We start from the raw sequence: 22,419 nt of genomic DNA on the forward strand, positions 1-22,419 counted from the left end.
GAAAAAATAAGATATGTAAAAATTAAGTGGTAAAATAAATAAATAGGAGAGATAATAAATCCAGGTTTGTGTAATATTAATTATTTATTTACCACATCACTAATGTCTGTTTTAACTTTGGGCAGTTTCATTACTGGCCCCTACACACACTCTCATATGCTACACTAGCAGCATTTTGATTCAATGCAGTTTATTAAAAAGAAAATTGTGTTTTAATAATGTGCTATTGTGTAATTTTGAACATTAACTGGTTCAGTACAGAGTCTGTATATCATAATTTTTTAGTGTAGGTGTGTTTTAAGATTAAGTAATGGATACAGCAAAGTATTTAGTATTTACTTATATGTAAATTTGAGGTTCTTAGAAGTATTGTTTCATACCCTGCATTATGTTTGTGAAGTCACATTTTATACTTATTATTATTATTATTATTATTAGTAGTAGTAGTAAAACAAAAAGCCACCCAGTTAAAATTTGTTTTCATTGACACAGGTTTCACAAAGGAAATTATAGACACAGTGCTTAAAATTTTTTTTAGACTACCTGTGATAATAAAAACTAAATAAAATAAAAAATAGCAAACGGAAACATTTTACAAATCTTTCAAAAACCTGTTTAAAACTAAAAATGGCATTGTTATTTATTTGGCAAAGAATAATTTATACCCAAATTTGAGCCGGCTTACTGGGCTTCTTTGAGAAGTCAGAAATTAACATTCAATCACTAAAACTAATTTTTCTGTTCACAAATGCAAGTAAATAACTATAATTTGATGTGTTAATCAAATAATTATAATGTGCGTTACTTTACTATTTATTCTGTTTTGTAAAACAGTGCATTTGAAAATTCATGGGTCACAATAATAATTGTATTTTAGCATTAAAAGTATCATTTCAGTTAAAGAGCTTCTACATACTGGTGTATTAACATTACAGAGACATAAAAATTGATTTTGATATTACCAATGCTGTTAATTTAGGGCAACTGTGGCTTGTATATTATCTATATCCAAATATAGATAATATACAATACGAAAGATTGTCAGATTTGATGATGGTCATGCACGTCTTCATTTACTGAACCTTCTTCTTGCAAACAAGCGAGATCAGCTATCATAAATACAAATGCAAGTGTCAGCAGAACGTGTCCACAGTGTTCACCACACTCTGGCCCAAGGCAAGTTACAAGACAGACGCATCACATCAGACCACTTCCTGAATAACGTGTTAAAATGAAAAACAAATAACAGCGGTTACAAAGCATGTACAAGTAAAGGTTTTTATGTAACAGAAAAAATAACTGGACGTGATCATGAAGAGACGTGATGCGCCAAAGCAGTGAGCTTTTTTATACAAGCTGTGAGCATTTATCAGAAAACAACCCATGCTTTAATTTCACTGGCTTGACATGAGTTTTGGTGCTCACCTGTCTGTACGTGGAGAAAGATAAGAAAAAAAAACTGATACTGATAATAAAAAAGCAACAACATGGAAACATTTGACACAGTTTTGCTTGGCCACAAAAAAACAACTGATCTAGTCACTTTTCCTTCCTCTGTTCAGAGAAATGGCAGAAATGTTTCGTACATTGTTTTCTCCAGTGTGTCATAATGAGGTGTGAAATGCAAAGATGCATCACTGCATTTCACACCTCACAAATCACACCCCATAATGGGTGACATATGAAAAGGTCATGTTGTTTCTTGGTAAGCAGGTTAAAAAAAAAAAATATTAAAGGTCAATTTAATTTGAAAAGAAGCTACATTTTATTTAAAAAATGTATTCAAATGTGTCAGCTATAATCAAGACAGTAATAGCTGAATAAAAGAGAAACGTTCTACATCACCCAGCCAGAAACATGTAAATAATACAAATATACAATAAATAATACATGAATAAATAAATACAATACAACAAATATCTACATTTGTCAGTTTTTTTTTTTACAAATTGAAGTCTTTTCACTACATCAGGGGTGTCCAAACTCTTTAGAGACCATCAGCCAATGCTGTCTTCAGACCTGTTTTTAACAGTAAAAGTTAAATACAAATGCACTGGTTTTTAATCCTTTTATTTTCATTGTCACAATTCAAATAATTTTTAGATGGCAATGTAGCCAATTTCAAGTTACACAGGAGTGAACAAATGAAAAAAATCATTCACATCTGGTGTCAGATATCATAATAAGAGGTGACAGCATGAACCTGTCTGTCATGGCCGGGTTGCAAACCCTCTACTCTGATTTTAAAGTGCAACTTTTTACTATTTATCTAATAATATTTAATATTTAATAATATTTATCTTTATCTTTACTGTCATTGCTTGCTAATGGAGAGGACATGTAAATGGGGCCAATTCTCTGTCAGAGTCTGTCCCTGGCCATAAATAAAGACTTTGGATATGCCTGCACTCCATTGTACAAAAACTCTTTTTGATTGGCTATCACTAATGTAGTTTTAGAAATGGAATTAAATTTAGGGATAGATGTACATATGTAAACACTTTTCTTTCCATTTTATAAAAAATATCCAAATCTCTACCTTGAAAACCGTAATCAACGACATTTACTTTGAAGAGTCAATAAATCTTCTATGTGACCAATAAAAACATGTTTAAAAAAGGAAAACAACCATTAGCATGTCATTTAAAGGTGCAACATCACTAATTACCTGCACTAAATGAACAGATGGTGATAACGTTCAACCACATTTCATGATGATCTCCCATCATTATTTTTTTTCAAATTACAGTGGACAGTGGAGTGTTGATAGTTTATCATTCATCAGAAGAATTGGGATTCTCACCGCCCTCTAAGCCACACACACTCATGGACATGATACAGAGCGTATATTCAGTTCAGGGTGACAGGAAATGAAGTAAGATGTCTTGAAACAGCAGCAACTTCACGGACACAAACATCTCCTGTAAATGCGGAAAACAACAATGATGAACAGAAAAGGCTTGAAAGGAGTTTGGCTGCTCACCTGTCTGTTTCTCACAGGTATGTGGAGGAAGACCTTTAAGAACGAGCTGGATATGCTGCTGCTAATGAACATGTTTCCAGATTAATATTCTGTTCACTGCTGGAGTGAAAAGATTAAAAAAAGAGTGGTTGTTCGACGATTCAGGGAGAAAACGTCCCGCTAAATAAATGTTGGGTTTTTTCTCTCTAACCTTTGCTTTGCTGAGATACACTGGATAATTTTAGACTTGAGAAAGAAAATGTCTAACAAAACAACTTTCATGTTTTTTTTAAAAAATGTTTTGGGAAAACTGTGCCGTGAACCCACATGACAGGCATCAGGAAAACTAGATTTTAAGCATTTAAGAACAGGAGACTGAAGTTTGTGCCCCTCTGTAAATCATTCACTTTTCTGCACCAAAGTCCATGGGGAAAATCTGCATTTTTAGCCGTGCAGGGACACAGGAGCCGCTCGTCTACTGAGTATGGTTGTGTCCCTGAGGTAAATCTGAACAAAGAATTTCAAACATACTTATGGAGGCGGCAGTGGATTAACAACTGTGTCATTTATGATGTAAAAAATGTCTCTATGAACTGGAGTGAATTTAGTGTCCCAAATTAAATTTTCCTGTCAGGCTGTCTAACCAGTGAACATATGCTTAAGATAGCATACAATGCTATCTTGGTGTACATTTTGTTAAGAATGGCTGAAATCTGTTTCTGCTGGTAGCCTTGTTATTACCAAGCATGTGTCTGCCTGTGTCCGACGGCCTCAGCACAGGGAGCGCAGTCATCTGACCTATCACCAGGTCTGAGCTTTACAAAACGTTTTCCTAAATTAGTGGGATTTTGTTATAAGCTAAAAAATGATGAGCGAAATGATGATTTTGTCCTCTATGTGTTTTCAGGTGTTTGGTGTAAAAACGATGCAGCGTTTGTGTACAGCAGAATTGGAGGTGACATCCTCCTGCCATGTTCCAACCTGAAGGCCTCAAACTGCTCCCTCATCTCCTGGAGCTTCTACGGGGGAGTCCAGGTGCGTTTTACCTACGAGGTCAGAGAGGGGCAGATGAGAGCAGACACAGACAAAGCCAATCGCCTGTCTGTCACATCAAACTGCTCTCTCCTCCTCCATGACCTCATGTTGGATGACATTGGCACCTACAGATGCCTCTGGCAGGAAGAGCCCGTCTACGATGTTTACCTCTCTCTCCTCACCATCACTGCTTTTTCAAAAATCACTGACCTTCATCCTGGAGGAAACCTCATCCTCAGCTGCCACATCTCTACATTCTTTGATTTAGGAAGCTGTAGGTCATACTCCAATGAGTTCAGACTCAGCTGGGTGATGGAGAATGGTACTGAGCTGCCCAGAGAGAGCAGGTCATCTGTGTTTCTGTTAATGTGGTCAATGTTACTTTTTGCTGTATTAAAAATGTATAAAAGATGAACTAATGTTACTTTGATGATCTCCTCTGCGTGCAGGTATGAACTGATTGCCCCCACACGTTGCAACATCACTCTGGTCACAAAACTCCAGAGGGAGGACAACAACAGGAAGTGGAGATGTCAGGTGAACCCCACAAACCACAGCAGGGCGGCATTTCAGGACTTCACATCTGCATTTTTGTTCGAAAATCCTTCCACAGGCGAGGATCCGATTCCCTCACCTGTCAGTGACTGTGAGGTCCAGCTGCCCATCAGCAGCGTCGTGCTCTGCGTGGCTCTGCCAATAATGGTGATCATCGTGGGATTCTTCACATGGAGAAAAGACAGTGTAAGAGGCAAAGCATTGGCAGATGCAGGAATTTAGCTGACCAGTCATCACTGTATTTGTTCATTCACTTTTGTATTTTTGCCTCAACTGTGTTGTTTTTGTTTTTTCTTATACATACTGTAATTTGAACGTTGAGTCTGGCAAATGTTATTAAAATCATACCTATTCGAAAATCAAGGGATGCAATGTGAATATAAACTCATTGTTAGTTTCAGATTGTTCAGTGAACAATGCTTAAAATCCTGGTGAATTGTGTTGTGCTACGGGGAACTGTGTAATTATTAGTTTGGCATCGATCAGTGGAGTGCAACAGAAAATTTATAAATTTAATTCGATAATTATCAACATCATTTTTCAGTCTTTGTTTTTTTTGCAAAACCATTTTCAAATCTCATGATCTCATCGTTTTAATAAAATATGAAAACAGTCATTACTTGCCTTAATCACAACAATTGAAATAGGGAGTTACAAAATCCTAAATGTAAGACAAAATAAATTCTCATTTTCAATGTATATTAAAGGCTTTAAAAAACACTTGATTCCATGTCAGATTAGAGATGTTATTACATATTATTTTATTAAATCGTTGCCCCTGTACAAATGATGTGGGGGAAAAGTGTGTGAGATCGTTATAAAATATACTTGTTTTGTTTAACACTGATATTTTAACTTTTATTTTACTGCTCAATATTTTGAAGTTTATCTCACAATTTGAACGAAATGATTGACATAATGTTCCAAAAAGCGAGGAATATTTATGTAACCCGTAAAACTGAACGCACCGTGGAATAGTTCGTCCTGTGGGTGGCGGCATTACGCTTTTCAGCATACACCCTACCGGAAATGCATATGAGAAGAAGAACGTCGGTACGGAAGTCGAAAGGGACAAATCTTTCTAATGTAGCTGTCGCAGAGAAGCTTTGCTAACACTCTTCATCTGAACATGGCGGCTCATCTGAAAAAGCGAGTTTACGAAGAGTTCTCCAAAGTTGTACAGGTGAGCACATGTCGCCCTCTTATTTCCGCTATGTGTGAAGTTATAAACAGATGGGAACGCGGCGACGAAGAGATTATTAAGGTGTGCTCGATGCTAACTAGCGTTAGCACAGTCACAACAGTGCACGTCTCATCTGTTATTTACGAAACAAAAGCTGCTGTTTTGACATTTCACATGTTAGATTTACTCTTGTTTGTTAGTTCACGGGGTTAGATTAGTTACCGTTTAGCTCAACTGACAGCGTCATCATTTAATACATTAGCAAATGTAAATGTTTGCTAACTAAACAGTGAGGTTGGTTTGTGACACTTGAAATCCACTATGAGATAATGTCCCCTTTTCTGACACGGTACACATTTACATTTACATGAGTTTAACGGGACATTAAAGTAAAGTATGATACAATGTGTTTGTTTATTATTTTTATATATTTGTTTTCTAAGGCCGCTCATTGCCATTAAAACTCATATTGTCAATTGTATTTGGGACACTTGTATGTGTGACCTCACATTTATGTTTTGTCCTCAAATCAAATAACTTATCTTTATTTAATAAAAACACCAAACCGGGAAATGTTTTAATTGTTTATGATTAATTTAGGAATTGGTAAATTGTTGCAGCCCCCAGTGACACCTAATGTGCTAATGGGAAAAGAATCAGAACTCATAAGAGTCAGTGAACTGTTGGTAGGTGCTCTTGTTTGCAATATGTTTAAAGAGGACAGCATAATAAGAGTGAATAAACTGAAGCTTATAAATGTAAAATCTAAATAACATGTTACAAACCATGAGTGGATATGAGGAGCCCACTCATTTCTTTTGAGAAATACAATTTTACTTCCAACTTTTTGTTTCTAACAGATCCATCAAGAAGAAGCTCCAGCCAAGAAGCTGCGTCTGTCCAAACCCAGTAAATCTGCAGCTTTGCACATTGACCTTTGTAAGGCCACCAACTCCACTGATGCCCTGCAGTACCTGCTGCAGTTTGCGCGCAAGCCTGTGGAGGTGGAAAGTGTGGAGGGTGTGGTCAGGATCCTGTTGGAGCACTACTATAAGGTAAATAACTACAGAGAGATTTAGAAATTTAATGAAAATCTCTGCAATGCTGTAATGAAATAACTCTGCTGTGTTTATCAATAACCTTTAGTGTCCTTTATTCAAATTGTAGCACTCACACATTGTTATGTTCACTGTACTGTATCTAAGCTAAGATGAACATCTGACGATGACGTTATTTTCTCCCAGGAGACGGATAACTCTGTGAGGCTGAAGATCGCCTCTCTGCTGGGTCTGCTCTCTAAAACACAGGGTTTCAGCCCCGACTGCATCGTTGATGACGCCATTAACACACTCTGCAATGAGAGTAAGACTTGCTTGTAGTCTGGACATTGGATTGTGTTTACTCAGATTTACAGTCCATATATATGTTATGTTAGTAGTGAGGAAAAGATTTTCTTGAAATGTGCTGCGATTTTTTTTTCTTGGTCTTAGATCTGTGGAATCTGAGTGTTTGCTCACTTCTGTTTCTGTCTGTGTCTGCAGAGTCCCATCAGGTCCTCGCGCAGCTGCTGGACACTTTGCTGGTCATTGGTGCACAACTACCTGATAGTGCTACAGTCAGGCAGAGGCTCATAGATGTGGCCTGCAAGGTGACACACACGCACACGCACACACACACACACACACACACACACAGAGTTCTCCATAAAGCAATAACACTCACTTTGTGGTTCTTCTCCAAGCACTTGTCCGATACATATTTCGGGGTGAGGAACAAGTGTCTGCAGCTGCTTGGATGTCTTGGCCTGGTAGACTCTACGCTGAACAAAGAGAGCGATGGAGCGGGTGCATCGATAGGTGTGAAATTAATGTCATAATATTGCCTAAAGCTTCAGTAGGCAGGATTATTACATATGTAGTTGTTATTGAGAAGATGCATTTCTTCATAATTGGATCAATTTAAGTCAACGTTTACTAAAATGAATGCTTAAATCTTTGAATTGTGCTGTTACAGTTTTTTATTTATTTGGCATAATTGTGGTTGGCATATTGCTTGTTTCTCCAGTAATGGTGAGAGATGTCCAGAGTATCATCAGTGACTACTTTGGAGACCAGGACCCCAGAGTCCGCACTGCAGCACTCAAAGCTATGGTAGGACACCGCCATCATCTGCACCCAACAAAAACAAAACATAACAGCACTGTGCTCATAACAGAACCCTTTTTTTTTTTTTTTTTTTACATCTAATGCTACACTTTCTGCCTGCTCTTTATTGTTTTTCAGCTGCAGCTGCATGAGAGAGGGATGAAGATTCATCAGATTATTTATGAACAGGTAATAGCTGGTTAACCATCATTAGCTTTTTTCAGACATGACCTTCATTTAGGTATGATGAACACAGCAGGAGATTTTATGGGTCAGACACGTTCACAACAGTAGGAGAATGTCCAAAGCATCCAGGTGAGGGGCAGGGCCTGGGTTTAGCATGCAGGAGGCAGGACACTCCCACTTGCTTGCTATGAAATATGGAGGTTCTCCTGCTGTGTTCTCACATGAGCTCACTCAGACCTTATCTGGAGATTTTACCAGAGAGCTGGTAGAAGGGGTTCCATAAAATATATAGAGCGAAATTTGCGGACATTTGCATTCTCTCATAGGAGAATTCTGACTGATTTTTGCAGTTCCCAAACCTGAAGAGAGATCTATGTGTTTTTATGTCTATGTAGCATCTCGCTGCCTATCTGCCTCTTTCACACACACAAAAAGGCAAAGATCTGCTCTCACCAAGGTGAAGTGGAGAAAGTTAAACGTTCGAAACTCGAGTTATATTTCATTAGGATTGATGCTGATAGTAGTCACTGCCTCAAGTGCAAGAAGGTTTTTTTGCCCGTAAAGGTGGTAAAACAAGCAATCCTATCAAACATTTAGCTTAAGTTTCTTGCATTCAGATGGAAAAATGCACTGTTTGACAGCTTAGCTCGTCTCTCCCTCCATCTGAGGGATGTTATTATAGCGAGTAGTGTGCAGACGACACATACCGTAGCAGACCAAAATGTGTTTGTTTCTGTGTTTTTTTTAATTTTATTTTTATGCTGTGTACGACCGCTGCTACTTAATTATTATCCGACAGAGTGAGGACCTGTGTGTGTGTGTGTGTCAGTCAGTCAGATGATAATTATTATTATTAACAATAATAATAATAATAATAATGATGATAATGATAATAATAATAATATTATTCATATAATATAAAATATAATTTTTTAAATAAAACTTGGTTAAAAGATTTCAGTGTGTGTGTTCAGTACTTTTGGAACATTTTGAACACATCTAACAATACCGTGATAATATTGATAACCGTGATCATTTTGGTCACAATAACCGTGATATGAAATTTTCATATCGTTACATCTCTAGTCGGTTAAAAAGATTGTCTGTTTGTGAATTCTGTCTTGCATACATGTATTAAATTCATCACAAATAAAGTGAATGGCCAGGACAGTGCAGGTGTGAAGGCTTCTAATGATTCAACTGATCATACTCACAGTGGACCTAAAGTTTGTGCGTTTACTTTGTGTTGTGTAGAGTTTCACAGTAACTGTTCTCTGGTGTCCATAGCTATCAGTCGTAGCCCAAAATTTCAATGGCCTCGTTTGTGTTTGTGTGTCTTTATCCTTGAACAATTTAAACCTCTGTGCCCTCAGAATTATTCAGGTAATTTTTGGATTTAAGTCAAATTTTGAAAAAAATTGTGTTTACAGGCTTGCAGGCTGCTGTCAGATGATTACGAGCAGGTTCGCTCTGCAGCTGTGCAAATGGTTTGGGTGCTGAGTCAGCTTTATCCGGAAAGGTGAGACCCATGTTTGTCCAAAATCACTCACTACTCACTGAGTTGTATTGTCCATTATACAGTAAGTTTTTATTTTGTAGTGTGTGTGGTTCATTCATTTATTTAAGGATTATTAGACGCTATTGTCGTGGACACACAGTATCCCACGGTGCTTTGTGCATTGTAGTGTTGCAACATCGACCATCACAAAATGAGAAATAATTGGTTTACTGATGAGAGAGGGCAAAAGCATATATATGTAATGTGACTGTGTCTCCAGCAGGGGGCACATGTTGACCATGAGAGTCTGACATTAATTCTCACAGAGAATTCAGAAGAGTTGTATGTACAATAGTGTATAGCTGTTTTAAATATAATTGCATAGGCTAAGCATCTTCATCTTTTCAATAACACATATTTAAACATTTGTAATTTTCTTTTCACAGCATGTTTTTTTCCCTGTTTCACTGGAACATTCAGAATAGAAACAAAAAATATAAAGAATCAGGTATCTTATATGATAATAAAAATAAAATGAAAATTTACCAAAGTTGAATGAGACAAAAACAAAAAACAAGAATAGAGTCACAATGTCACAGACACATTAATTTATTTTTTTATAAATGTCATACTCACTGTTCTCTCTCTCTCCCTCCAAACAGCATTGTGCCTATTCCATCGTCCAATGAAGAGATCAGACTTGTTGATGACGCTTTTGGGAAGATCAGTCACATGGTCAGTGATGGCTCCTGGATGGTTCGGGTACAGGCTGCCAAAACACTGGTGAGGGAACAGGAGTAGAACAACACATGTATTCACACAGTTATGTTTGTGACATGCTGTATTTCAGAGTAGGTATAAAGTTCAGTTTCACGTTTTTTTAAATGTAGTTGTAAGAGGTACTGACTTGCATCAGTGCAGCCCATGCTGTGTTCTCCCCCTGTGACGAGGACTAACACGAAATATGGCTGCCAGCAGGGACAACAGGAGAAACAGATTTTAGCCGAGTGTGAGGTTTTTTTAGGAACATGTCTCTTTCTGTTAGACAGCCCTTTCCAACTGAAGTTTGTGTCACTTTGTAAAGGGTATTCAAAGCGCTCACACTGAAGTCCTTCAGTTGGGAACCTTTGATAGGATATTTGACTATTGAGCTTCAGCAGATGTGTCAGATCTGGCTCTTGATTGGATAAAATGTTATTGGATAGTTTCTTCTAGATTCTTCTAGATTTCCTGTATTACCATGACACTGTGAGACACATCACTGAGGAAACACGTTCGATCAGTGATGGCAGATGTCAGAATATTGAGATGTTACTGCACACTTAAACTTAAAGAGATTTACTGACGCCGACTTTTTCTGTGTGCCAGGGTTCGATGCTGCAGGTCAGTCCTCACTTTCTGGAGCAAACCTTGGATAAAAAGCTGATGTCCGATCTCAGGGTGAGGGAACGATTAATCCTTAATTATTCAAAAACGTAGTTTCCTTTGTAATAGAAAATGGTTTTATTATAATCACTCTTTCTCCTCCTCTTTTCTGTGTCCAGAGGAAGCGAACAGCTCATGAACGAGCCAAGGAGCTCTTTGCTTCTGGAGAGTTCTCCTCTGGCAGGAAGTGGGCTGATGACGCCCCCAAAGAGAAACTGGACACAAACACCGTGAACCTCATCGCTTCAGGGGCCTGTGGTGCTTTTGTTCACGGCCTTGAAGATGAGATGTTTGGTATGGAAAACACAGTGCATTCCAGTCCATATGTTAACAGAGCCCAAAGCAGAATCTTTTTGTAGCCTACTATAGGTTTTGATTCTCTGAATTTCTTTTTACAGTGTCAGAAAAGATGAACAATGACATATAAAAACATCTAAGAAAGTCTGATCCAATCTTGTTTTGCTCTTTATCTTGTACTCAGGGTTAGGTTTACTTGTTTTATGCCCTCTGAAGGTTTTTCCACTCTGGTGTTTACTGTCCATTATTTCAGAGGTCCGTATAGCAGCGGTGGAGGCGTTGTGCCAGCTGGCTCGGTCGTCTCCCAGCTTTGCTGAGAAATGTCTGGACTTCCTGGTCGACATGTTTAATGATGAGATCGAAGAAGTGAGACTGCAGTCCATCCATGTTCTGAGAGAAATCTCTAAGCATATCACACTCAGAGAGGACCAATTGGACACTGTGTTGGCTGTGTTAGAGGTACACACACACACTCACACACGCTCACACATCTTTCCATAAAGTACAAGCTGATGAAGTCACTCTCATTCTCCAGGACTCGTCTCGTGACATCAGAGAAGCTCTCCATGAACTACTGTGTTTCACCAATGTCTCCACTAAAGAGTGTATCCAGCTCGCTCTGCTGGAGCTGCTGAAGAACCTCAACAAGTATCCAACTGACCGCAACTCTGTCTGGAAGTAAGAGCCTCTGAGTGTGTGCGTACACATAAATAAATGAAGAAAACAATCACCCTTAACAATAAGTTGATAGTGAATTTCCATTATCAGAATAGACATGAATATAGCCTGCATAAAAAACTTTGACAAAATGCAATTGATACATCTCAAGGTTACAACAAGCTGTGCAAACCTGCAGTTCCTTCATAAGCTACATGTACGTTTTATGTCTGTCTATGACCTGATGATCATTTGGTGGTTGTTGTTTTTTCTGACTACTCAGGTGTTTAAAGTTTCTGGGTTCCCGCCACCCAACCCTGGTGTTGCCACTGGTTTCTGAACTCCTCAGCACACACCCTTATTTTGACACACCAGAGCACGACATGGACGACCCAGCCTGTATCCTTTTAATGTACAAACGTAAATGTAAACAAGCCACATTGAACTTTGTCCTGTGCACTGTTGCAATTTGTGTGGATGTGAGACATCTCTGTAAATTCCATGTTACAGTCTCAATGTTAAATTATATACGACTGTAATCATGACAGGGTTTGGATAACGGTTTGTGGGTGGAAAAAGGAAATTATCCTGAGTGGTCCAAACAAAAAGATAACTTTAAATGGGTTATTTTTGATTCTGAGAAGGTTGTCAAGACTTGCATTAAATGATTGCCTTTACATTGTTATGGATATAAGTCTTCTTTTATCATGAACACAATGTGTCGTGGTTATTTTTAACATTTGCTCTACGGAGCAGACGTGTAACTTGTCGGCATTATAGCCAGGAAACTTTAATATCCAGAAAATCTAAACAAAACAACACAATTCGTACAACAAAGTTAAGTCAAACATGACATTTTTGCTTTATTACGTTACATTACATGTCATTTAGCAGACGCTTTTATCCAAAGTGGCTTACAATGGAATTGAGTACAATCAGCCAGGGGTGGAGTCGAACATGCGACCATGATGTCTTTCGCACACAGGGTACCGGTCTTAACCACTGAGCCACTCCACCCCCTAATTAAAAACACTTTACTGTGATGCTATGCATTTAATGTATTTCTCAGAAAGTTATTGTTGGTTATATTTTTTTTATATTTGTAATTTTCAAGAACCTTTTGAAGTGTTCTTCTGCCTTGACTCTGGATGTTGACCTCAGATATTGCAGTGCTCGTGCTGGTGTTCAATGCTGCTACGTCCTGTCCCACCATGTCGGCGCTGTTCTCCGATCACACCTTCAGACACTACGTGTACCTGAGGGACAGTCTGTCGCACCTTGTACCGCCCCTGAGAGTGAGAAATAATAAAATAATGTTGTTTTAGGTTATATTCCTGCTGTCCAACTTATTACTGGTTGTGCAGTTACACTGTTTGTGAGTGCAGTTACACTGACATGGTTGAAAATTCTGCACCCTCACTGTCACCTGTATGTGTTGTAGTTGCCAGGCAGGAAGCAGGTGTATGGTCTTGACTCGGTGGACTCAGGCTGTGGTTCAGGTTCTGTGGAATCAGCTCAGCTCTTCCTTCAACAGAGTCTGAATAGGGTGAGCACCATCCAAAATCTGGAGGCACCTGGAGCTCAGGAACTGCTCAACTTCACCATAAGGTATGAGCTCACCTGTTGGCCCTACTTTTTTATGTGTAAAACTGTAAATGTCTTACATTTAAGTATTGTTGGGAACCAGCGTGAGAAAGGGACGCTCACCAATAAAATGTATGTCCGCTTAAATCAACGATATCTGAAGAAGATGTTTACTGCGTTTTCTCACGACTAAACTGCAGTCTGTTGAGAAAGTGAAGTTTGTGACACTTTCCACTGCTATCTCTTTTAATTTCTGATCGCAGGTAAAAATGAAATGAAGTATTTCAAGCACCGTAGTCAAATAATGGTACATATGTATGCAGCAGTGGATCAACTTCTGTTGCCATGATGTCAGTTTGCTGATTGTCTTTGCAGCTGAATCGTCTGTTTCCAGTCAGAAAAGGTTGTCTAATGGCAAACATTTTCTTAAGATATCCTAGACTTGAGCAGGTGTACTATCCCTTTCTTGTTTTGTGATGGTGTCATACAGCAAATAAAGTTTGTTTTATGATGTGGAAACGTCTTTGTCCTCATGTGTCTGTCAGAGACTTGCAGCGGCTTGGAGAACTGCAGACAGAACTGGCTGGAGCTGCTGATTTCTGTGCTACATACTTGCGCTGCCAGCTGCTGCTCATGAAGGTAGGAGAGTGTTTATGTGTGTATTTAGTCTGTCATACATTTTTTATAATTGCACATTGTGAGTATTGAATATTTAAGACCATGTCGATGTGGCATTTTTTCATTACAGGATGTGAAGGCTGATGTTAAGTGAGACTTTGTGGTTTGTTTATGGTTTTTTGTGTTTATGGTGTGGTTGTATGAGGCTGCAACGATTATTCAGTTACTTAATTAATCGTCAACTATTTTCTTAATAAATTTATTGCTTTAAGTGTTTTTTTCAATAATTAAAAAAAAAAGCTTTCAGATTTTTCAGCTTCAGCTGGTGTCTTTGCTCTATTTAACACAGAAATCATTAAAACTGAACAACTTTGGTTTGTGTACAAAACAAGACATTCAAGTACATCATCATTTACAGGTTTGATAAACGGCAATCTATATTTTCAGATTCATCAGATTAATCGAAAATAATTAGTAAATAGTTGCAGCCCTAGTATATTTGCTTTAGAATAAAAATTATTTGGGTTTGGCCTTGCTTTACAGAGGCTGCCATCTAGTGTTGCCATGTTTCTATAATAGCCAGAAGCTGTCTGTCGTTCCCCGACGCACTTGAGAAAGGCAGCGGTGAGCAGAGGATTTCTCTGGATCTAAGCCATATCCTGTATCTCACCACTAGACAGCCTTTACCACAAGAAAAGTTTAAGTTTGTGTCCCTTTTTAAAAACTGCTCACTCTCTTGCACATAAATCGTCGATTTTCCAACATTCTTAAGATGCTGGTGTATTGCTTACCTCGTCAGTAAAACCAAATGTGCTTTTGTGTGACCTTCGTGTCTGAGTCCTTCATTCGGGTTTCCCAAAGAGATAAACCAACCAAATGAGACGTCAGCAGATCAGGAACTTGAGTTTCATGCAAACTAAAATTGCTGATTTTCTCAATGGACTTAAGCACACAGATGTTCAGTATGTACAATACTATGTCTTAGCACCTCATACAACCAAACCTGAATTATCCCTTTAAAGATAATTAAAACACTTTAGTTGCTCTTAGTTCAAAGATACATACTTTTAAGATCCTCATGATTCCCTTACATCACCTCAGGCTCTGCAGGAGAAGCTGTGGAATATGGCCGTCCCACTTTGCCTCAAGCAAAACGTCACAGCAGCAGCGGCAGCTCAACAGGTCAGCACACCAACACTGACATCACCGCGATGAGGTCATTTAAGGCGTTTGTTTTAATTATGTATGACGGTTTTTGTAGATCTTACAAGAAACATACAAGCTGGAGTTTCTCTACAGTGGTCTGGAAAACAGACAGGTGGCCACGATACATCATGTTCGACTCCAGGCCAAAGCCCTGCAGCTCGTCCTGACTGCCCGCACCAGGCAAGGGTCAGTAAAACACACACATTTATGGCTTCATGTGGACCACATCTGTTCACACACAGCATCAGTCCATTCAGATGTTTCTTCTCTCTTCAGGCTGGATTCCCTCATCAACAGCTGCGACAAGTTTTTACAGGATATTGAGTCTTTTCAAAGGTAAAATGATTAACACCCAGCTGTCTAAAGCTGTAACGCAGAACATGAAGTGACGGCGAAAGCACAACAGCAACAAAATGAAAATGAAATTAAGAAAATGCCACCAAAAAGTTTCAGGAGATTATTCTGATGCCAAAAAACTGGATGTTTATCAGTGGTACAGGAAAACTGCTTCTGTGTCTGTGTCTTGGTAGTGACACATTTCCAGTAGGTCCTCAGAAGTTCTGCACTCATACAACCACAGAAAATTGTATTTGATGAGTCATGACAAGGCAAATTCATGCATAAAGCAAAAATGGGAGAATTTCTTTGGGTGACACACTAATTTGTTAACATAAGGGCTGAACAATCGTTTTCAAATCTAAATTAAAATTTGAAACATTTCAACAAGCAAATCAAAAATGCTGTTTTAGATCATAACTGTTATAGGCACAGTAATGGTGATTCATATCATATTTGCATTAAAATATAGAGAATTTACTATTTTAATGATACAATTGTTGAAAAAAATAATTGCAAATCGTATCGAGATCCCAAATCACTCAGCCTTAGTTGTCATGTTATTCATGCATTGTGGGATTTTCACTGGGGTTTCATTGCAAGTAAATTTCCAAGATGATGTCACGACTCCTCTGCACTCTTTGTGAACTCCACAGGTTATTCCTGACGGAGCTTCCCCACCTTCAGGACAGTTTTGTGGATAAGCTTTTGGAGCTGATGCCCCGGCTGTCGTCCTGTAAACCAGCAGAGCTGGTGAAGATTCTCCAGACGACGCTGAGACAGAGTGGACTGCTGCAGCTCAGACTTCCCGAACAGGTAGAATGAATAAGTTGGTGAAAGAACTGGGCCAACAAGAGTTGTTTTACCTTATTATCTTACCTTTATTTTAATTTTTTTCTTCGACAGATCCACCGGGCGACAGCCACCATCATAGAACCGACTGGGGAGTCTGACAATCCGCTGAGGTTCACGTCCGGCCTTGTGGTGGCGCTGGACATTGATGCCACACTGGAGCATGTCCAAGATCCACAGAACAGTGTGAAAGTACAGGTCAGTTTGATGAGGAATGAAACAACTGACATTGTCTTTTGACATTTTGGGCTTTGGTTACCAGATTTCTGAAAGGTGGCAAGATGTTCTTGAAACAGCAATTTTGGGCTGATGAATGAATTAAAAACTGTAGAGTTAAATCTTATCAATTTAAAAGGTCAATTTAGGTCACACTTCCTTGAACATAAATTGTAGTTGCTTGAAAGACACAAACATTTATTACTTGTCTGACAAGTGGCTTAAACACCTGTCTGCAGGTTCTGTATCCTGATGGCCAGAGTCATGTGATCCATCCCAAACCTGGAGACTTCAGAAAGCCTGGACCGCACAGACACAGACTCATCACTCAGGTCTACCTCTCACATGTCGCATGGACAGGTAAGTAAAGCTCACATAAACGCTTTCTTTAAAATAAGGTTCCAAAATGAAGGTCTGGTCTTGTCTTTTCTCTTACAGAGCCGTCTCAGATTGAAGTGCGCCTCCTGATGGCCTACAGCTCCTCCTCTACCTCGCTCTCATCCACAGCTTCCCATCAGTGGTGGAGCGACAGCATGGATGGTGTCCCACAACCAGAAGCTGCTGTTGAGGGAACCATTGAGTTGAGCAAACCAGTCAAAGTGTATATCATGCCCAAACCTGCGAGACGCTAACAAAACCCAGAAGAGGAAAACTGACAGTTGTGTCATTGGGACTCTTGATTTGTTTTGAACTTTTGAAAGTCTTTCTTGTGACAACAAACAAATGTGATGAATTTTATTGTCTGTATCAAACAAGCACACACACATTTTCACCTAATGAAAAATGATGTTACAACAAAACCAGGCGAACTGTGGAGTAATGTTTAAAAGACGGACACATGCATTCAAATGAAAACATCCATGTTGGACAACAGAAGTGATGCCTAGCATGCAACTAAAGTTATCTGAATGTAAGAAATACAAACAGGACAAAAATAACCCACAGGGAAACAAATTTAAACTCAACAGGAATCTCAAAGACCTCAGATTCACCTACAATGTCATACATTGATATGATTCAAATGGACTCATCTCATGAACACAAGAAACAAGACCCCATTTAAAGGCACAGGAGTCTACAAAAAACAGCTCACAGGTGCACATTTAATCACTGATTTGATTCAAAGTGAACCTTTAATTTATCCCAGAGTTTCTTACCGTTTATCAGAGCAAGTAAACAAAGCTATAATCAAATACACAACTGTGCAGTAAGATTTCTGATTGCTTTTGGAGTTGCCTGAGCTTTTCTTTGTTGCAGCTGACATGATCTTAACTGAAAATCAGTGTCAGAGTTCAAAAAGCAGATGTTTCTAAATCAGTGTCTGTAACTGATGATGAGGTTGGCAGAACAGTGCATGACAGGCCTCTGTCAACGCAGCAAGATGGAGCATTAACAGGTGGAGTGGAAGACTCCGCCCACCTTCACGCCCTGGTTGGCCAGCTTGTTGTACTCGTCCACAGCCCTCTCTGTCTGCAAGACTATGACGTCTACGCCTTTCTGCTTCACATAGTCCAGAGTGGTGGAGGGAACCTGAGAGAAGAGGAGGCTTTTCAGGTGTGTCTGACTGATGTATGTTTTACGTAACACAGCATTTATATGCATCACATTTTTTTCCCCATTTTAAACACATTGGTTGTATTTTGGATCAATACTACGAAACTGTGGGACATGTACACTGAAAGCACATACAGTTAAGACACAGATGAGGTGTGCAGCGTTTCCATATCCTGATTCAAAAACAATAGTTGGAAAAAAATACTTCCATGTACACAGCATTTTCTCAGCAGTGGATGTAGTACAGTTGTGTATATTAGTAGTTAATGGAATTATTTGAAAGAAGTTCAATAGTTGAAAGTAATCGTGTCACAAGGAGTTGTGGCTAAGTCTCCAGTTTTAATTTAAAACTCAATCTATATTTATCATCCCAATGAAACACAAACATCATGCTCCAAAGTCCACATGTCAACTTTTATAGTCCTAGGATTTCTAGTGAAACTTCTCGCATGACTCAAGGTGCTTGTCTGTGATCAGTCAAATGTAATATATATATATATATTGTGTGTGTATATATATATAGTATATAGGCTGTAGTCGGTGCAGAATCGGCTGAGGTCTTGAATGTTAAGTTTCAAACCAATCTACTAAAAATTATCCAGATAAATGTTAGATAACTAAATACTGAGTTTCGCTCCTGAGTGGAATCAGTTAATTTCAGTTCTTAAGTTGGACTTTTGTATTGCGATATATATAGAATGTATAATGTCAAATATATTCTATAATACTGATGAAAACCTTAGTGGTGTGGATTGCTAACACATACTTAATATTACGATGCTGTTTGGTCTTTACTTTGAATCCTGACTTATTACAAACTATAGGCTTGGTTTTACCTGCAGAGCTTCACTCATGCCTCTGCCAATCACCAACTGGTTTATTCCCTTCTTTAGCACCTCTTCCAGATCAGCAGGTTGAACTCCTGGATAATGCTGGGATGAAAAAAGAAACCTCATCAGTGTGCTGTGCCAGGCTGTATTGCTGGATACGTACATACACTAATCTGTATGATGTGAGTTGTCTGTATTTTTGCGTGTTGTGAATAATATGGTGTCACTCACATTGGTTCCAGTCTCTCTCCAGTCCCAGGTCCTGCTGCCTCCAGGCCAGACTTTACAGTCCTTGTAGTTGGAAGAGCACCCCTTCACCTTCATGTGGCCCCAGGAGAGAGAGCTGATCTCTGGAGAGGACATGGCTGTACAACCTCACCTGCTGAAAAGTGAGATAAATGCTGTGCAGAGAATGTATTATACACCCACCAGCCACTTCATTGGGTAAAATCCATTTAAATGCTTGTTAATACAAAGCCACGGCAGCAAAGCAATGTATTTAGCTACATAGATATGATCAAGATAACTAGCTGAAGTTCAAACTGAGAATCAGAATGAGGAAGAAAGGGGATTTTTGTGACTTTGAATGGCATGGTTGAGTTTTTTGGATATCTATGATTTTCACACACAATCATCTCTATGGTTTACAGATATGTTGAGTTATTAACATCCAAAAAATATGTCTGAATTTAACCACTTCTGTGGAAGCAATGGACGTAAACACCTCTGAATGTTGTGCTGGTCTGATCTGCTGCTACAGTAAAATCACATTAGATATGTAAGACAGGAAAACGGCTCCATGGGTTAATGCACTTTCTCTTGTCAACAGTTTGTTGCCTAAGCAGTGCAAATATAGAAAAACATATCTGATACTGTGGTGAGGCTGCGGTGCTCGACGTTAGTGTTCTGAAAAAGCCATGAACTGCTGCCAATTCTGCTGTTCTTCATGGCCAACACAGGCAGACTTGGAGCTATTTTTATTTCAGCCAAACACTACTCTTCAAACTACTGAAACAACGGTGTCAAATTCTGTAACATAAGTTTAAACATTTTTATAAACAGTTTCTATGCTGCTGTTGCAGTTTATTTAGTCTTAAAGAGAATAACAAAGTGAAGATCTTTACTAGTGCTTACCTTGTCCTGTTGTCAACGGACTGGCCACACCCCCTGAAGTTCTACTTCCTCCTACATTTAAAGGGGCCACACCATTCAGCCTCAATCATACAAACACTTATCACATCACACGTCACCAGGAATCACCACCAGCAGGTTTAATTTAGTCTTTACTGTCCTTTTGAATTAAACATTTACTAAGACATTCACAGCAAAAAGAGAATGTAAGCTGCTGTGTAAAGAGACTGAGCATTTGACAACAGTTGTGTGTTTGATGTTGTAAATATGGATACCACTAATGATTATTGTCATAGTCAATTAACCAGTGTGTTAGTTTCTCCACAAATCAATTTATTTATCAAATGTATATATGAATGTTTTGTCTAGCTGTCCAAATGAATAATATTCAGAATGATCTGAATATTATTTGGCTAATCTAGTTACTTATCTATTGACCAATTTCTTGGTTAGCCAGTATTTTCCCAGCCACTGTTGTAATTACTGGTTATTTTGGTAGTCTACTTCTTATAATGAAGTCAACAAAACCGAAATTTGCATTAATCTTCATAAGCTGAAGGCCATGAATCATAGTTTATCTCAGATAGTGTATTATTGATATGCTCCAACCAACAGACTAATAACTACCTTACATTAGATGAAGCGGTACAACCAAGTTGCTATCGTTCAGACACATTTAACACCATAATGTAACAATATTTCTGTATTTCTACCCTTTAAAACCAACGGACCCTTTGTCCCTTTGTGAGCTGATGTCATTTGAGTAATATAGATGAAAGGACGTCTTTGTCATTTAGTTCTGTGATTTCTCAGACACATCAAAGAACAAAACAACATCCACTGGGGATGAACAATTACTCCACACACTCACAAAGGAAATCAAACATCCTTTTGTTCAAGCAGAGATCCGCAGATGACATAAAAGTAATTCTTAATCCATCTGGGAGGATATGTCTCACCAAAGGGTGTTTCAATCACAGAATAGATCCACCTATAGACAGCACAGAGAAACAGGCCCTTATGTTCCTCGCAGCAGTGGCCATCCATATCTATGGAAGGACTGGTGCGCAAAAGGGACTCTCTCATGAGGAGATGTCCTTCCACATGTCCCGTCTGATAAATAAAACAAGGAAAGGACTCACTGTTGTTGAGGGGCACATTCCACACATACACAAGGCCAAAGCATTAGCGAAGGTTGTCGTTAAGGAGCTTCAGGGGAAATATGGTGACATGCTTAGGTACATGTTGCTTGAGCAGCAAACTGCTGTGGAAGCCGTCATTGTTGACTGCCTACAGAAACATGCTAAGAAGTGGTTTCAGGAGGGGAAAAAATGGAACAAGGACAGCTGGGCACACTTTTTCAAAGATCTAATCATGCTTTTTATATGTGCTGGTTTTGTTGCCACCATGGCCCTGACTTTGATGAGTATATAGCCGAAATTCCTTAATCAGTTTGCCTTAGTGGGCTTTACAATCATGTTGTTACATCCTCTGTCCTTAGACCTTGCATCCTGTATGGACCCCCCCCCCCCCCCAAAAAAAAACAAAAAACAATTAAACAGTGCAAAAATGGAAGAAACCACAGGAGGGGCCAAAGAGATTCAGTAGATGACACAAGTACACACCAGATCAACAACAACACCACACAATTATCTCTCTATTAATTAAAAAAACATGTAGACTGTTTGTCTTCCCATCTGTTCCGTTTGTCTATTAATCACATAACTGTTCAACGGTAAGTTAGAAAAGTCTAGTAACATCGATTTCTTATTTTCATATAACTGTATATGTAATGCAAACTACAAGCATTCTATTACATTTCAACAACAATCCAGCAGTGTAATTAAAAGGTAAAGTCTAAACTTTAGAATGTCCCTTATGTAATTTGAAATAAAATGTAGAATGTGAATTTTGAGGCGTGTCAGTGTGACACGTAACTGATATAAAAAAACAAGATCATTTTAAAATAATAAACCTGCAGTTTAAACCTAAAATCATGGTCTGTGTGGTTGTTATCTCTATTTACTATGAATTAGCTGCACCTCATAACCTGGTTCCTGATCTAAGTTATTTGAAACGGTCTAGAGTGCTACACTGTTAACTTTACTCTGAGTAAAGATTGATAGGCATGCGTAATTTCAGGTGTGGTG

General features: G+C 38.7%; 3 protein-coding genes across 3 annotated transcripts; 2 read left to right on the forward strand and 1 right to left on the reverse strand.

The window, feature by feature from the left end:
* Positions 1–2,871: 2,871 nt before the first annotated feature.
* Positions 2,872–5,218, forward strand: LOC131462928 (uncharacterized). Its single transcript, XM_058634504.1, has 3 exons — positions 2,872–3,000; positions 3,870–4,344; positions 4,447–5,218. The coding sequence occupies exons 1-3, from the start codon at positions 2,928–2,930 to the stop codon at positions 4,772–4,774; spliced, it is 876 nt and encodes a 291-aa protein (XP_058490487.1). The 5' UTR covers positions 2,872–2,927; the 3' UTR covers positions 4,775–5,218.
* A 376-nt stretch (positions 5,219–5,594) lies between these two features.
* Positions 5,595–17,554, forward strand: ints4 (integrator complex subunit 4). The gene is made up of 24 exons (XM_058633840.1): positions 5,595–5,735; positions 6,596–6,790; positions 6,980–7,097; positions 7,277–7,383; positions 7,477–7,591; positions 7,800–7,885; positions 8,018–8,068; positions 9,496–9,584; positions 10,226–10,346; positions 10,932–11,003; positions 11,108–11,282; positions 11,539–11,744; positions 11,821–11,963; positions 12,226–12,341; positions 13,104–13,237; positions 13,384–13,550; positions 14,072–14,165; positions 15,246–15,326; positions 15,406–15,536; positions 15,627–15,686; positions 16,343–16,502; positions 16,593–16,736; positions 16,994–17,114; positions 17,193–17,554. The coding sequence occupies exons 1-24, from the start codon at positions 5,682–5,684 to the stop codon at positions 17,384–17,386; spliced, it is 2,934 nt and encodes a 977-aa protein (XP_058489823.1). The 5' UTR covers positions 5,595–5,681; the 3' UTR covers positions 17,387–17,554.
* Positions 17,476–20,259, reverse strand: aamdc (adipogenesis associated, Mth938 domain containing). Its single transcript, XM_058633842.1, has 3 exons — positions 19,370–20,259; positions 19,145–19,240; positions 17,476–18,284 (listed from the first exon to the last, which is right to left on the reverse strand). The coding sequence occupies exons 1-3, from the start codon at positions 19,499–19,501 to the stop codon at positions 18,144–18,146; spliced, it is 369 nt and encodes a 122-aa protein (XP_058489825.1). The 5' UTR covers positions 19,502–20,259; the 3' UTR covers positions 17,476–18,143.
* Positions 20,260–22,419: the final 2,160 nt, after the last annotated feature.

Source organism: Solea solea, chromosome 7 (assembly GCF_958295425.1).
Source record: "Solea solea chromosome 7, fSolSol10.1, whole genome shotgun sequence".
NCBI classification, from domain to species: domain Eukaryota; kingdom Metazoa; phylum Chordata; class Actinopteri; order Pleuronectiformes; family Soleidae; genus Solea; species Solea solea.

Excerpts from the sequence above, each read along its gene's own strand:
- ints4 (XM_058633840.1), top strand. The coding sequence starts at position 5,682 with ATGGCGGCTCATCTGAAAAAGCGAGTTTACGAAGAGTTCTCCAAAGTT. Across the intron at positions 7,592-7,799 it reads TGGAGCGGGTGCATCGATAG|TAATGGTGAGAGATGTCCAG; the intron begins GTGTGAAATTAA and ends TTGTTTCTCCAG. Across the intron at positions 15,327-15,405 it reads CAGCAGCGGCAGCTCAACAG|ATCTTACAAGAAACATACAA; the intron begins GTCAGCACACCA and ends CGGTTTTTGTAG.
- LOC131462928 (XM_058634504.1), top strand. The coding sequence starts at position 2,928 with ATGCGGAAAACAACAATGATGAACAGAAAAGGCTTGAAAGGAGTTTGG. Across the intron at positions 3,001-3,869 it reads CACCTGTCTGTTTCTCACAG|GTGTTTGGTGTAAAAACGAT; the intron begins GTATGTGGAGGA and ends ATGTGTTTTCAG. Across the intron at positions 4,345-4,446 it reads GAGCTGCCCAGAGAGAGCAG|GTATGAACTGATTGCCCCCA; the intron begins GTCATCTGTGTT and ends CTCTGCGTGCAG.
- aamdc (XM_058633842.1), bottom strand. The coding sequence starts at position 19,501 with ATGTCCTCTCCAGAGATCAGCTCTCTCTCCTGGGGCCACATGAAGGTG. Across the intron at positions 19,241-19,369 it reads GGAGAGAGACTGGAACCAAT|CATTATCCAGGAGTTCAACC; the intron begins GTGAGTGACACC and ends TTTTCATCCCAG. Across the intron at positions 18,285-19,144 it reads GCATGAGTGAAGCTCTGCAG|GTTCCCTCCACCACTCTGGA; the intron begins GTAAAACCAAGC and ends CTCTTCTCTCAG.